This window comes from Micromesistius poutassou, assembly GCF_964030765.1.
Source record: "Micromesistius poutassou genome assembly, chromosome: 4".
Lineage (NCBI taxonomy): Eukaryota > Metazoa > Chordata > Actinopteri > Gadiformes > Gadidae > Micromesistius > Micromesistius poutassou.
Window position 1 is genome coordinate 21160408 of NC_140274.1, and position 14634 is coordinate 21175041.

The 14634-nt window shown below is 45.8% G+C and overlaps 2 protein-coding genes across 2 annotated transcripts in view; one reads left to right on the top strand and one right to left on the bottom strand.

The window, feature by feature from the left end:
* The window catches only part of LOC311341747 (uncharacterized protein), a gene marked incomplete at its 5' end in the record, with an annotated part of 386212 nt that overhangs the window by 345781 nt on the left and 25797 nt on the right, over positions 1-14634 (bottom strand). Inside the window, 4 exon segments of the mRNA XM_084466545.1 lie at positions 660-726; positions 888-1171; positions 7426-7492; positions 7657-7940. Of these exon segments, the coding sequence (XP_084322671.1) occupies positions 660-726; positions 888-1171; positions 7426-7492; positions 7657-7940 (702 nt within the window).
* The window catches only part of LOC311341753 (uncharacterized protein), a 361346-nt gene that overhangs the window by 312987 nt on the left and 33725 nt on the right, over positions 1-14634 (top strand). The gene's annotated exons all lie outside the window — the stretch shown is intronic.

Consider the following 14634-nt stretch of genomic DNA (forward strand, 5'->3'; position numbering starts at 1 on the left):
ACGACGACCCAGCAGAAGGCCGACGATACATTCTTTTACTCGTGTCTCTCGGAGGCCATAGTACAGTTTATGTATTTCCTGTTCAATGCCTTACCTGTGAATAAACGCCGACTATGGCTTTATTTGGAACCTCTGCACGGTACTTGCCGTGAGAACTCTTGTGGACCGGGTTGCCACAACTTATTATTTGCACAAAGGGTGTATGTACTTTGTACACACTTGTGTATTGGAAGAATTATATTTGGACATTCTTTCAAACTTCTATTTGTTGGTTATACCTTTTCCTTGTTCCCCTTGGGGGGGTCAAGGGTCAAAAGCTCCAGCTGAGAAGGCACCGCTACATCTCCCTCTTTTAAGGATGTGGGGAGGTCATAAAGACACAACCCAGGTCATCTGTAGTATCCTATCACCTGTTTTACCAATACTGTAGTTATATTGGGAATCAGAGCTGATCTCAGCATTCCTGACACCTGTCTGCCATGCAGAATATGTAAATCATTCTACTATAAACTGGAAGTAGTCCTTGTGTTTTAGCAGGGCTCTGGTCAAGATGCTTTTCAAAAAGAGGACCAGGCTCTTTAGCGCAGGTAGAATCTAGTACATTCTCAGTTGATCCAGGTCGTTTGCTTGCTTGCATAGATGTAATGTGTATTACTAACCTACAGCCGGCATGCCTCCACCAATATCCTCTTCAACCTTCACTGAAATAGTGTCTGGGGTCTGCTGCTTTCCACATGAAGGAAACACACATCAGACATATTCTTTCATTTGCACAGAATAGTTATCAATCCCCACTAACGACACATTGAGTCATAAAAGTGTGTGCTTTCTATGGGTGTGTGCTGGAGGTGTAACAGAGAATGGTGAATGAGAAGATGATTTCCAACCTGCACACTCAGCTCCTCACGGCAGACCAACTGCTTGCTGCTGTCCAGGCCCGTGGCCACGCTGTGGTCCGCAGACAGCGAGCTCAGGGCCTCCACTTCAGACGTGGTGAAGAGGGTGTCAAGGCCGTCCAGCGCCAGCGGGCCCTCCCCTTTTCCGAAGACGCTCAGGATCCTCAGCTCCCCGTTGTGACTGGACACGTGGGAGGAGCCAGGGGCGTCCACACGCAGACTCTCTGAGGTGGCGCCGCGCTGTGTGCTGCTGTCTCCAAAGGCATCGCAGTCTTCTGCAGAGAGGGGGAAAAAGACAGTAAGTAATTGTTTTGATACATCATTTGCACAAAAGGAGAAGTGTGTATTTGTACACGTGAAAGAAACTATTTAAATGCATGTGTATGCAACATTGACACATGCAACATTGACACAAACTCTGACACAGATTCAGAGTTTTGGAGAGGGATGTCTCCTCGTCCATGAACCAGCTCATGTGGCATCCGTCTCTAAACCCTTCTGGCCTCTTGACGGTTTCCATCTTTGAACTGCAACTCCCAAGTTTCACTTGTGTTTTATCAAGGCTCTGGTCATGATGCTTTTCCAAAGAGGATCAAGCTTTTTAGAGCAGGTAGAATCTAGTAAATTCTCAGTTGATCCAGGTTGTTTCCTTGCATAGATGCAATGTGTATTACTAACCTACAGCGGGCATGCCTCCACCAAGATCCTCTTCAACCTTGATTGAAATGGTGTCTGGGGTCTGCTGCTTTCAACATAAAGAAGGAAACACATCAGACATATTCTTTCATTTGCACAGAATAGTTATCAATCCCCACTAACGACACACTGAGTCATAAAGGTGTGTGCTTTCTATTGGTGTATGCTGGAGGTGTAACAGAGAAGGCCTCTCTTTTGGATGGTGAATGAGAAGATGATTTCCAACCTGCACACTCAGCTCCTCACGGCGGTCCAACCGCTCTCCACGCTCCAGGCCCGTGGCCACGCTGCGGTCCACAGACAGCGAGCTCAGGGCCTTCCCTTCGGACGTGGTGAAGAGGGGGTCATGGCCGTCCAGCGCCAGCGGGCCCTCCCCTTTTCCATAGACGCTCAGGATCCTCAGCTCCCCGTTGTGACTGGACATGTGGGAGGAGCCAGGGGCGTCCACATGCAGACTCTCTGAGGTGGCGCAGCACTGCGTGCTGCTGTCTCCAAAGTCTTCTGCCGAGAGGGGGAAAAAATACAGAAAGTCATTGTTTGCACAAAAGGAGAAGTGTAGTGAAAGAAACTATTTAAATGCATCTATGTAACATTGACACAGAATTTAAAATGTGTACTGCAGACACAGATTCAGTTTTTGGAGAGGGACGTCTCCTCGCTAGACTCAAACCTAAAGCGGGTGACCAGGTTGAGGATATTGAACGAACACCAGCGCAAAATTACCTGAGCACAACATGAACACAGCCTTGTTTTACTAATTTCAATTGATTATAACGCATCATATCCAACATCGGGGGTAACTACATCGCCATGTCTGTACTATACCAGAGTTCCAAGTGGGGGTGAGGCACCAAGTCTTTTCGCTCGGTTCTCCATCTAAACATTAGGGCTCAGTATACAATTTCACAAAACTTCATATCACATCATATTAACTTATAGCATCGTTGTGCACAAAACTACACCAGCTCACCTGTAAAATACACAGAACACATTCCTGTGTGCCGAAGAGGAGGATGCAGTCTTGCCGTAACGCTTCCCTGCGAGTCGCGATCTATGGAGACGAGGCCGGAGCGCTCCTGTGCTGCCGAGAGTCTGTGAGCGTTCGGAGTTCGGATGAACGCCTTGTCCGTGTGGGAGCGCTTCCGCTTTTTAATAGTGGCGAAGTCCCGCCCTTTTCCGGTAGACCCCAATGGGGCCTATGAGATCGTAAAATATGAATGGGTTTCAATGCAGAGAACGCAATCATTTTCTGGTCCCAGTCTTTATATGCCCCTGTTTGTGGATTTAAACGATAATTTTTGACGTCAAGAGTTTGACCGTGTATTGTGCAATTGTTCAGGTAAAAGCTGTGGAGAATACACAATGAGAGAGACTACATGTATGTGACGTCACGCTCCCTGCGACTGGCGTGAACAAGACCGACAATCTCCCCATCGGCATGACTGAAACTCCCCACATTCCCCTAATTATTTTTATTTATATTATTATTGTAATGGTTTTCACCTCTTTCGATGCTGCTATCCTCCCCTTGGTAAACCGCGGTGAGGTGGGGCAGAGAGGTCGCCATTGTCTGCACCAGAGTTCCACGTGCGGGTGGTGACGTATATCATTCGCATAGCTGTAGTTCACAAAGCGGCCTCCCGCAAAACCTAACATTATCAAACTTCTTCGCGATTAATTGTATTTTCTTTGCTTGAAAAATTATCAGCCATTTATACTGCTCCAGTGGTAAATATTTTAATGTTGAAATTGTTATTGGCGACAGTAGTTTGTAAGTAAGTAAGTTAAGTTAAAACAAATCCATTCAAAATATAACCTATCATTACGTTGCAAAAAAAAATCGCACAGGTCTTTAAGATATATTTATTGAATTGACATGATGAATGTATAAAAAGCAATACGGCACTAAATATTTCTGAAAACATTCAAATAATTTCACTTCCATCTCCTCCGCAATTTTTTGAATACCCCGCGCAGCGTGTGAACACAAAGGATAGTGGGTTTTTTTGCTCGTTGAGGATCCAGCGATGCTGAAAATTCTCGGAATTCTCAAAATCAAAGGACGCGAAAAAGGTGCATTGGAACAGTGCTTGGTGGCGTCCTTAAAAGGCGGTTGTTAAGCATTCTTCCTTCACGTTGGGCAACAGCTTGCAATCATGCATATATACGGACTAGATATCGCATTCGGCTGCTAAGCATGCGTCAACAATGCCGCCATCTTGCCGCGGGGTAACCACCTGAATGAATGAACGTCGAAGGGACAGAAAACCTTTCCCATCACTCTACAACGCCATATTTGAATGCAATATTCAAGCGGGTGCAAAGAAGGATAGGATCGTTCTGCCTGTTAAAGCCCTGGTGATACAAAACATAGCGCGCGGCTGCCCCCTAGTGGAGTGGCTGGGGCACTTACGAACAAACATAACACGAAACTGGTTGAATTCAGCACAGAACACCACATACCCACACCCGTCAACCCCACACAACTATCTAGTCCCTCGCTTTAGTTAACCTGTCCCTGGCAATTACATGACTTGGAACCCCTGTAGGCCTACACCTCTTGTAACTCTAGGTTCAGATATCCATCAGAACAACTGCCATAGTTTACTAAAGCACTCTAGATCACTTAACTTAATCTCAATAATAACCCCTTTTTTCTTCAGACAACATTACATGTTTTTTGTATGTGCTTCTGTGTGTATCTTCATTCACCCTTGCACCTCAATGTCCATCCCAGTCCAGGGCTGCCACAAAGTGTGATATGATGGACCTTTGTAGTTCATCTGCAGATTGTTCATGCCTGCTTCCACCTCAGATGGTTTACCTACTTCCTCCTAGCTCTCCATCCTTGGCTGACGCTGTTCTCTCTGTGGCTAGGTCCGACATAAAAAGGGGGTTTCTCTGTCCACGCGAAACTCAATTTAAGGGTACAATAAGAGCATAGAGTCAAGGCACTTGTGTGTCCGTTTTCCCTTCATCACACAACAATATAACACAGAGAGATTTAACTTGATCCATTGGACCACGCATTGAAGTGTCTCACACAAAGTTGGGGACACAAAGTGTCTAATTTTACTGTCTGACCCTACCAGACTTATATGAAGTAAGCCATTAGCCAAATTACTTTGTGTGAGACGCGTCAACACGTTGCACAAAGGAGAACAGGAGCTGTGTGTGTGTGTGTGTGTGTGTGTGATAATGTTGTGTGGTGCAGGGGAAACAGACACACAAATGTCTCCATTTTTGGTTTACAGGGCTCATCTCTTAAACACATGTGGCCGCTGTCACTGTGGTTTGTTCTGATTTGACCATAGACAAAATGGAGGCAGACCGGGCAGAACTCATCACAATCATCTTAAATGTTGCTAAAATTATGCATCATATATTCTGTTGCATCCACAAAATCCGAAGCATCGATCGATGAAAGATTGGAGCATGAGTTAGAGACAAATAGAAGAAACAACGAAGAAGAACGGCGTCGCGAATGATGTTACCAGAGAAAGAGCATTTTTTTTCCCTTTATTTCATATGTAACAAACACTGGGACAAATGTAGTTGATTTGTGTTTAACTGAGAAAACAGGGACTGGAAGGACGGGACCCTATAATGTTCAGCTAACTGTTGTCAATAATAAAATATATTTTTTACAAGATTGCAGATTGTACATTGGCTACCTGACCTAAGAGTTTAAGATGAGTTTTTGTTTACCAGAAGAATGTCATTGAGATTAAACATCTCTTCAAGTGACCTGGAAAAGACAGGCAGCAGTAGCCTACAGTCTCAGACTACACACAAAACATTAGAAAAATAAAACTGAATCAGTCGGCAGAACCGAACCGTACCGCTCCACTCGGTGGAAACGCACCATAATGCTCTAAAATTAAATCTAATATTGTCCAACAAATAAGTGATTCTTCACAGATATCAATTATTTACAATGATAAAAACAGAAAGCATGTCAAAAGTTGGAAAGCCTCTTTAACCATGATGAAAAAAAACCTACAGCAGTCATTTCAACGAATACAGGATAGAGGTGTCAATCAAAGCGTCTCGTTGCCCAGTGTCAATGCACCCCACTGCCCGTGTGATTGAGAATGTGCACACGCAAAAGGCTCGGGTTGCTGAAGCTGGCCTTGCACTCCAGACACACGAAGGGCTTCTCCCCGGAGTGAGTCCACATGTGGCTCTTCAGGTGGGTGCTTTGACTGAAGCGCTTCGTGCATTGGTCACAGCTGTAGGGCTTCTCCCCGGAGTGAGTCCACATGTGGCTCTTCAGGTGGGTGCTTTGACTGAAGCGCTTCGTGCATTGGTCACAGCTGTAGGGCTTCTCCCCGGAGTGAGACCTCATGTGGGTCTTCAGGCTGGAGCGCTGGCTGAAGCGCTTCATGCATTGGTCACAGCTGTAGGGCTTCTCCCCGGAGTGAGACCTCATGTGGAGCTTTAGGTTAAAGCTCCCTCTGAAGCGCTTCATGCATTGGTCACAGCTGTAGGGCTTCTCCCCAGAGTGAGTCCTCATGTGGATCTTCAGGTTGCTTTTCTGTGTATAACTATTCATGCATTGGTCACAGCTGTAGGGCTTCTCGTCGGGGTGGCTACACATGTGGATGGTTGTCTTGGTATTGTCGGGAAAACCTTTACCTAACGAGACACCGGGCCGGCCCTTGCGGCCGCCCCGATGCCCAGTCGGCTCCTCATGGTGGACGAGCCGCTCGCTGCAGTTCAGGCTCTTGGCCACGCTGCGGTCCGCAGACAGCGAGCTCAAGGCCTCCAGTTCAGATACGGTGTCATGGCCGTCCAGCGCCAGCGGGCCCTCCCCTTTTCCGTAGACACTCAGAATCCGCAGCTCCCCGTTGTGACTGGACTTGTGGGAGGAGCCAGGGGCGTCCACATGCAGACTCTCTGAGGTGGTGCCGCGCTGTGTGCTGCTGTCTCTAATGTCATTGCAGTCTTCTGCAGCAAGGAAAACAACAGGACAGAGTAAGTAATTGTATTAACTTTGTGGCAACCCGAACCGTGGGCTAGTGTTGGACGGCGTGTACCGCCGCCATCCACTAGCCGGCGGCAGAGAGCACATCTTCACTCAATGCAATCAACAACTGGCCGGAGAGAGGAAAAGACCGGGCGGACATCTTAAAAGGAGACCGAGAACTCAACCCAGGGAGACGCAGGAACGACGACCCAGCAGAAGGCCGACGATACATTCTTTTACTCGTGTCTCTCGGAGGCCATAGTACAGTTTATGTATTTCCTGTTCAATGCCTTACCTGTGAATAAACGCCGACTATGGCTTTATTTGGAACCTCTGCATGGTACTTGCCGTGAGAACTCTTGTGGACCGGGTTGCCACAACTTATTATTTGCACAAAGGGATACTGTATGTACTTTGTACACACTTGTGTATTGGAAGAATTATATTTGGACATTCTTTCAAACTTCTATTTGTTGGTTATACCTTTTCCTTGTTCCCCTTGGGGGGGTCAAGGGTCAAAAGCTCCAGCTGAGAAGGCACCGCTACATCTCCCTCTTTTAAGGATGTGGGGAGGTCATAAAGACACAACCCAGGTCATCTGTAGTATCCTATCACCTGTTTTACCAATACTGTAGTTATATTGGGAATCAGAGCTGATCTCAGCATTCCTGACACCTGTCTGCCATGCAGAATATGTAAATCATTCTACTATAAACTGGAAGTAGTCCTTGTGTTTTAGCAGGGCTCTGGTCAAGATGCTTTTCAAAAAGAGGACCAGGCTCTTTAGCGCAGGTAGAATCTAGTACATTCTCAGTTGATCCAGGTCGTTTGCTTGCTTGCATAGATGTAATGTGTATTACTAACCTACAGCCGGCATGCCTCCACCAATATCCTCTTCAACCTTCACTGAAATAGTGTCTGGGGTCTGCTGCTTTCCACATGAAGAAGGAAACACACATCAGACATATTCTTTCATTTGCACAGAATAGTTATCAATCCCCACTAACGACACATTGAGTCATAAAAGTGTGTGCTTTCTATGGGTGTGTGCTGGAGGTGTAACAGAGAATGGTGAATGAGAAGATGATTTCCAACCTGCACACTCAGCTCCTCACGGCAGACCAACTGCTTGCTGCTGTCCAGGCCCGTGGCCACGCTGTGGTCCGCAGACAGCGAGCTCAGGGCCTCCACTTCAGACGTGGTGAAGAGGGTGTCAAGGCCGTCCAGCGCCAGCGGGCCCTCCCCTTTTCCGAAGACGCTCAGGATCCTCAGCTCCCCGTTGTGACTGGACACGTGGGAGGAGCCAGGGGCGTCCACACGCAGACTCTCTGAGGTGGCGCCGCGCTGTGTGCTGCTGTCTCCAAAGGCATCGCAGTCTTCTGCAGAGAGGGGGAAAAAGACAGTAAGTAATTGTTTTGATACATCATTTGCACAAAAGGAGAAGTGTGTATTTGTACACATGAAAGAAACTATTTAAATGCATGTGTATGCAACATTGACACATGCAACATTGACACAAACTCTGACACAGATTCAGAGTTTTGGAGAGGGATGTCTCCTCGTCCATGAACCAGCTCATGTGGCATCCGTCTCTAAACCCTTCTGGCCTCTTGACGGTTTCCATCTTTGAACTGCAACTCCCAAGTTTCACTTGTGTTTTATCAGGGCTCTGGTCATGATGCTTTTCCAAAGAGGATCAAGCTTTTTAGAGCAGGTAGAATCTAGTAAATTCTCAGTTGATCCAGGTTGTTTCCTTGCATAGATGCAATGTGTATTACTAACCTACAGCGGGCATGCCTCCACCAAGATCCTCTTCAACCTTGATTGAAATGGTGTCTGGGGTCTGCTGCTTTCAACATAAAGAAGGAAACACACATCAGACATATTCTTTCATTTGCACAGAATAGTTATCAATCCCCACTAACGACACACTGAGTCATAAAGGTGTGTGCTTTCTATTGGTGTGTGCTGGAGGTGTAACAGAGAAGGCCTCTCTTTTGGATGGTGAATGAGAAGATGATTTCCAACCTGCACACTCAGCTCCTCACGGCGGACCACCCGCTCTCCACGCTCCAGGCCCGTGGCCACGCTGCGGTCCACAGACAGCGAGCTCAGGGCCTTCCCTTCGGACGTGGTGAAGAGGGGGTCATGGCCGTCCAGCGCCAGCGGGCCCTCCCCTTTTCCATAGACGCTCAGGATCCTCAGCTCCCCGTTGTGACTGGACACGTGGGAGGAGCCAGGGGCGTCCACACGCAGACTCTCTGAGGTGGCGCAGCACTGCGTGCTGCTGTCTCCAAAGTCTTCTGCCGAGAGGGGGAAAAAATACAGAAAGTCATTGTTTGCACAAAAGGAGAAGTGTAGTGAAAGAAACTATTTAAATGCATCTATGTAACATTGACACAGAATTTAAAATGTGTACTGCAGACACAGATTCAGTTTTTGGAGAGGGACGTCTCCTCGCTAGACTCAAACCTAAAGCGGGTGACCAGGTTGAGGATATTGAACGAACACCAGCGCAAAATTACCTGAGCACAACATGAACACAGCCTTGTTTTACTAATTTCAATTGATTATAACGCATCATATCCAACATCGGGGGTAACTACATCGCCATGTCTGTACTATACCAGAGTTCCAAGTGGGGGTGAGGCACCAAGTCTTTTCGCTCGGTTCTCCGTCTCAACAGTAGGGCTCGGAAAACAATTTCACAAAACTTCATATCACATCATATTAACTTATAGCATCGTTGTGCACAAAACTACACCAGCTCACCTGTAAAATACACAGAACACATTCCTGTGTTCCGAAGAGGAGGATGCAGTCTTGCCGTAACGCTTCCCTGCGAGTCGCGGTCTATGGAGACGAGGCTGGAGCGCTCCTGTGCTGCCGAGCGTCTGTGAGCGTTCGGAGTTCGGATGAACGCCTTGTCCGTGTGGGAGCGCTTCCGCTTTTTAACAGCGGCGAAGTCCCGCCCTTTTCCGGTAGACCCCAATGGGGCCTATGAGATCGTAAAATATGAATGGGTTTCAATGCAGAGAACGCAATCATTTTCTGGTCCCAGTCTTTATATGCCCCTGTTTGTGGATTTAAACGATCATTTTTGACGTCAAGAGTTTAACCGTGTATTGTGCAATTGTTCAGTTAAAAGCTGTGGAGAATACACAATGAGAGAGACTACATGTATGTGACGTCACGCTCTCTGCGACTGGCGTGAACAAGACCGACAATCTCCCCATCGGCATGACTGAAACTCCCCACATCCCCCTAAATTATTTTTATTTATATTATTATTATTGTAATGGTTTTCACCTCTTTCGATGCTGCTATCCTCCCCTTGGAAAACCGCGGTGAGGTGGGGCAGAGAGATCGCCATTGTCTGCACCAGAGTTCCACGTGCGGGTGGTGACGTATATCATTCGCGTCGAGAGCAGCTGTAGTTCACAAAGCGGCCTCCCGCAAAACCTAACATTATCAAACTTCTTCGCGATTAATTGTATTTTCTTTGCATGAAAAATTATCAGCCATTCATACTGCTCCAGTGGTAAATATTTTAATGTTGAAATTGTTATTGGCGACAGTAGTTTGTAAGTAAGTAAGTTAAGTTAAAACAAATCAATCCATTCAAAATATAACCTATCATTACGTTGCAAAAAAAAAATCGCACAGGTCTTTAAGATATATTTTTTGAATTTACATGATAAATGTATAAAAAGCAATACGGCACTAAATATTTCTGAAAACTTTCAAATCATTTCACTTCCATCTCCTCCGCAATTTTTTGAATACCCCGCGCAGCGTGTGAACACAAAGGATAGTGGGGTTTTTTGCTCGTTGAGGATCCAGCGATGCTGAAAATTCTCGGAATTCTCAAAATCAAAGGACGCGAAAAAGGTGCATTGGAACAGTGCTTGGTGGCGTCCTTAAAAGGCGGTTGTTAAGCATTCTTCCTTCACGTTGGGCAACAGCTTGCAATCATGCATATATACGGACTAGATATCGCATTCGGCTGCTAAGCATGCGTCAACAATGCCGCCATCTTGCCGCGGGGTAACCACCTGAATGAATGAACGTCGAAGGGACAGAAAACCTTTCCCATCACTCTACAACGCCATATTTGAATGCAATATTCAAGCGGGTAGGATAGGATAAGAAGGATAGGATCGTTCTGCCTGTTAAAGCCCTGGTGATACAAAACATAGCGCGCGGCTGCCCCCTAGTGGAGTGGCTGGGGCACTTACGAACAAACATAACACGAAACTGGTTGAATTCAGCACAGAACACCACATACCCACACCCGTCAACCCCACACAACTATCTAGTCCCTCACTTTAGTTAACCTGTCCCTGGCAATTACATGACTTGGAACCCCTGTAGGCCTACACCTCTTGTAACTCGATTCAGATATCCATCAGAACAACTGCCATAGTTTACTAAAGCACTCTAGATCACTTAACTTAATCTCAATAATAACCCCTTTTTTCTTCAGACAACATTACATGTTTTTTGTATGTGCTTCTGTGTGTATCTTCATTCACCCTTGCACCTCAATGTCCATCCCAGTCCAGGGCTGCCACAAAGTGTGATATGATGGACCTTTGTAGTTCATCTGCAGATTGTTCATGCCTGCTTCCACCTCAGATGGTTTACCTACTTCCTCCTAGCTCTCCATCCTTGGCTGACGCTGTTCTCTCTGTGGCTAGGTCCGACATAAAAAGGGGGTTTCTCTGTCCACGCGAAACTCAATTTAAGGGTACAATAAGAGCATAGAGTCAAGACACTTGTGTGTCCGTTTTCCCTTCATCACACAACAATATAACACACAGAGATTTAACTTGATCCATTGGACCACGCATTGAAGTGTCTCACACAAAGTTGGGGACACAAAGTGTCTATGTGCATCAGGGAGATTAGACAGTTAAATTAGCAATGTCACCTTGCAAGTCTCTACTTGTTGTGGCTGTACCAGAGTAGTACAGTAGTATTGTCGAAGAAGTTCACAGGCATCTGACGGGCGAACAAGACATGATTAAGCTACTAAACATTTATAGTTGTTGTTGTTATTGTTTATTTGACAAACAACACCAAACAGTGTGAACAACAAGACTGATACACAGTCTTGTTGTGAGATCTCCCATGATGCTTTGTGCAATGTGTTGATGTGTCTCAAACAAAGTCATTTAGCTAATGGCTTGCTGCATACAAGTCTGGTGGGGTCAGACAGTAAACCAGGTCATGGTCCGGTCGTCAGTATGCCTATTAGGTATGAGTACCATACCTAATAGTCTATACAAATAATGTTTGCAACTATCCATTGTCCTTCAAATGTCCCTGTTCAAGCCGTTGCAAAGTCTGTGGAGATAGAGACATCTGGGCAAGTAAAATAGCAGTCTGGCCTTAATCATTTATAAGTAAGACATACATCTTACATCTCTCTTTTAATCAAGTGTTATTAGAGTGAAATATTATTGGAAAATAATAAAAAATAATAAAATATTACTTTTTACTCATTTAGAATGGAAACATAGAGGAAGAAATACCACCATGTATTTCTCTCCCATTGAATATTTTTCAACGTTTCAAATTGGAGAGGAAGGTATAGAGGCAGACAGAGAAAGACAAGGCCTGAGCTGGTATTGTGTATCCAGAAACATTGGCTTCCTGTTAGCCGCCTTCATTGACTTGCAGACCTACAGCTCCTCATGTGAGGGGAATCAACTTTTATTTTCCAAAGATTTCCAATGTGGACCGAATAGACGCTTATTCAAAACGAGTCTCAGTAACAACACATGATGCAGTTTGCAAGCAATTCTAGGAGTAGTTGTGTAGTTGTGAGTGGCGAGTATAGCTACTAGCTGGTTAGATGGTTAAGTCAAGGTATTAGGTTAGAGGTTATAGACAGCATCTGCTGTATATAGAGCTGAAAGGTATGTGAAACATTTCCACAATAAATTATCTAAAAACGACAAGAGCAATGTTTGTATCACTTGTTTTGTATCTGTGAAAATATGACCTCTGGTTGACTGATAGAATGGAAACATTACTAGCAACTGCAGCCATTTAAGAGGGAAATTAGAAGGTGGTTGGATATTTGCAAACATTATTTGTATAGACTATTAGGTACGGTACTTAGTTGGTACGGTACTTTTTTACTGATGACCCGAATGTGACGTGCTAATTTTACTGTCTGACCCTACCAGACTTATATGAAGTAAGCCATTAGCCAAATCACTTTGTGTGAGACGCGTCAACACGTTGCACAAAGGAGAACAGGAGCGGTGTGTGTGTGTGTGTGATAATGTTGTGTGGTGCAGGGGAAACAGACACACAAATGTCTCCATTTTTGGTTTACAGGGCTCATCTCTTAAACACATGCGGCCGCTGTCACTGTGGTTTGTTTTGATTTGACCATAGACAAAATGGAGGCAGACCGGGCAGAACTCATCACGATCATCTTAAATGTTGCTAAAATTATGCATCATATATTCTGTTGCATCCACAAAATCCGAAGCATCGATCGATGAAAGATTGGAGCATGAGTTAGAGACAAATAGAAGAAACAACGAAGAAGAACGGCGTCGCGAATGATGTTACCAGAGAAAGAGCATTTTTTTCCCTTTATTTCATATGTAACAAACACTGGGACAAATGTAGTTGATTTGTGTTTAACTGAGAAAACAGGGACTGGAAGGACGGGACCCTATAATGTTCAGCTCACTGTTGTCAATAATAAAATATATTTTTTACAAAATTGCAGATTGTACATTGGCTACCTGACCTAAGAGTTTAAGATGAGTTTTTGTTTTACCAGAAGAATGTCATTGAGATTAAACATCTCTTCAAGTGACCTGGAAAAGACAGGCAGCAGTAGCCTACAGTCTCAGACTACACACAAAACATTAGAAAAATAAAACTGAATCAGTCGGCAGAACCGAACCGTACCGCACCGTACCGCTCCACTCGGTGGAAACGCGCCATAATGCTCTAAAATTAAATCTAATATTGTCCAACAAATAAGTGATTCTTCACAGATCAATTATTTACAACGATAAAAACAGAAAGCATGTCAAAAGTTGGAAAGCCTCTTTAACCATGATGAAAAAAAACCTACAGCAGTCATTTCAACGAATACAGGATAGAGATGTCAATCAAAGCGTCTCGTTGCCCAGTGTCAATGCACCCCACTGCCCGTGTGATTGAGAATGTGCACACGCAAAAGGCTCGGGTTGCTGAAGCTGGCCTTGCACTCCAGACACACGAAGGGCTTCTACCCGGAGTGAGTCCTCATGTGGATCTTCAGGTGGTCGCTTCGACTGAAGCGCTTCATGCATTGGTCACAGCTGTAGGGCATCTCCCCGGAATGAGTCCACATGTGGTTCTTCAGGTTGTCGCTTCGACTGTAGCTCTTCATGCATTGGTCACAGCTGTAGGGCTTCTCCCCGGAGTGAGACCTCATGTGGGTCTTCAGGTGGGTGCTTCGACTGTAGCTCTTCATGCATTGGTCACAGCTGTAGGGCTTCTCCCCGGAGTGAGTCCTCATGTGGATCGTCAGGCTGCCTTTATCTTTGAAGCTCTTCACGCATTGGTCGCACCCGTACGGCTTCTCCCCGGAGTGAGTCCTCATGTGGATCTCAAAGCTGATTTTCTGTCTATAGCTCTTCACGCATTGGTCACAGCTGTAAGGCTTCTCCCCGGAGTGAGACCTCATGTGGATCTTCAGCTGGTCGCTTCGACTGAAGCGCTTCATGCATTGGTCACAGCTGTAGGGCTTCTCCCCGGAGTGAGACCTCATGTGGGTCTTCAGGTGGATGCTTCGACTGAAGCGCTTCGTGCATTGGTCACAGCTGTAGGGCTTCTCCCCGGAGTGAGACCTCATGTGGATCTTCAGGTGGTCGCTTCGACTGAAGCGCTTCATGCATTGGTCACAGCTGTAGGGCATCTCCCCGGAATGAGTCCACATGTGGTTCTTCAGGTTGTCGCTTCGACTGTAGCTCTTCATGCATTGGTCACAGCTGTAGGGCTTCTCCCCGGAGTGAGACCTCATGTGGGTCTTCAGGTGGGTGCTTCGACTGTAGC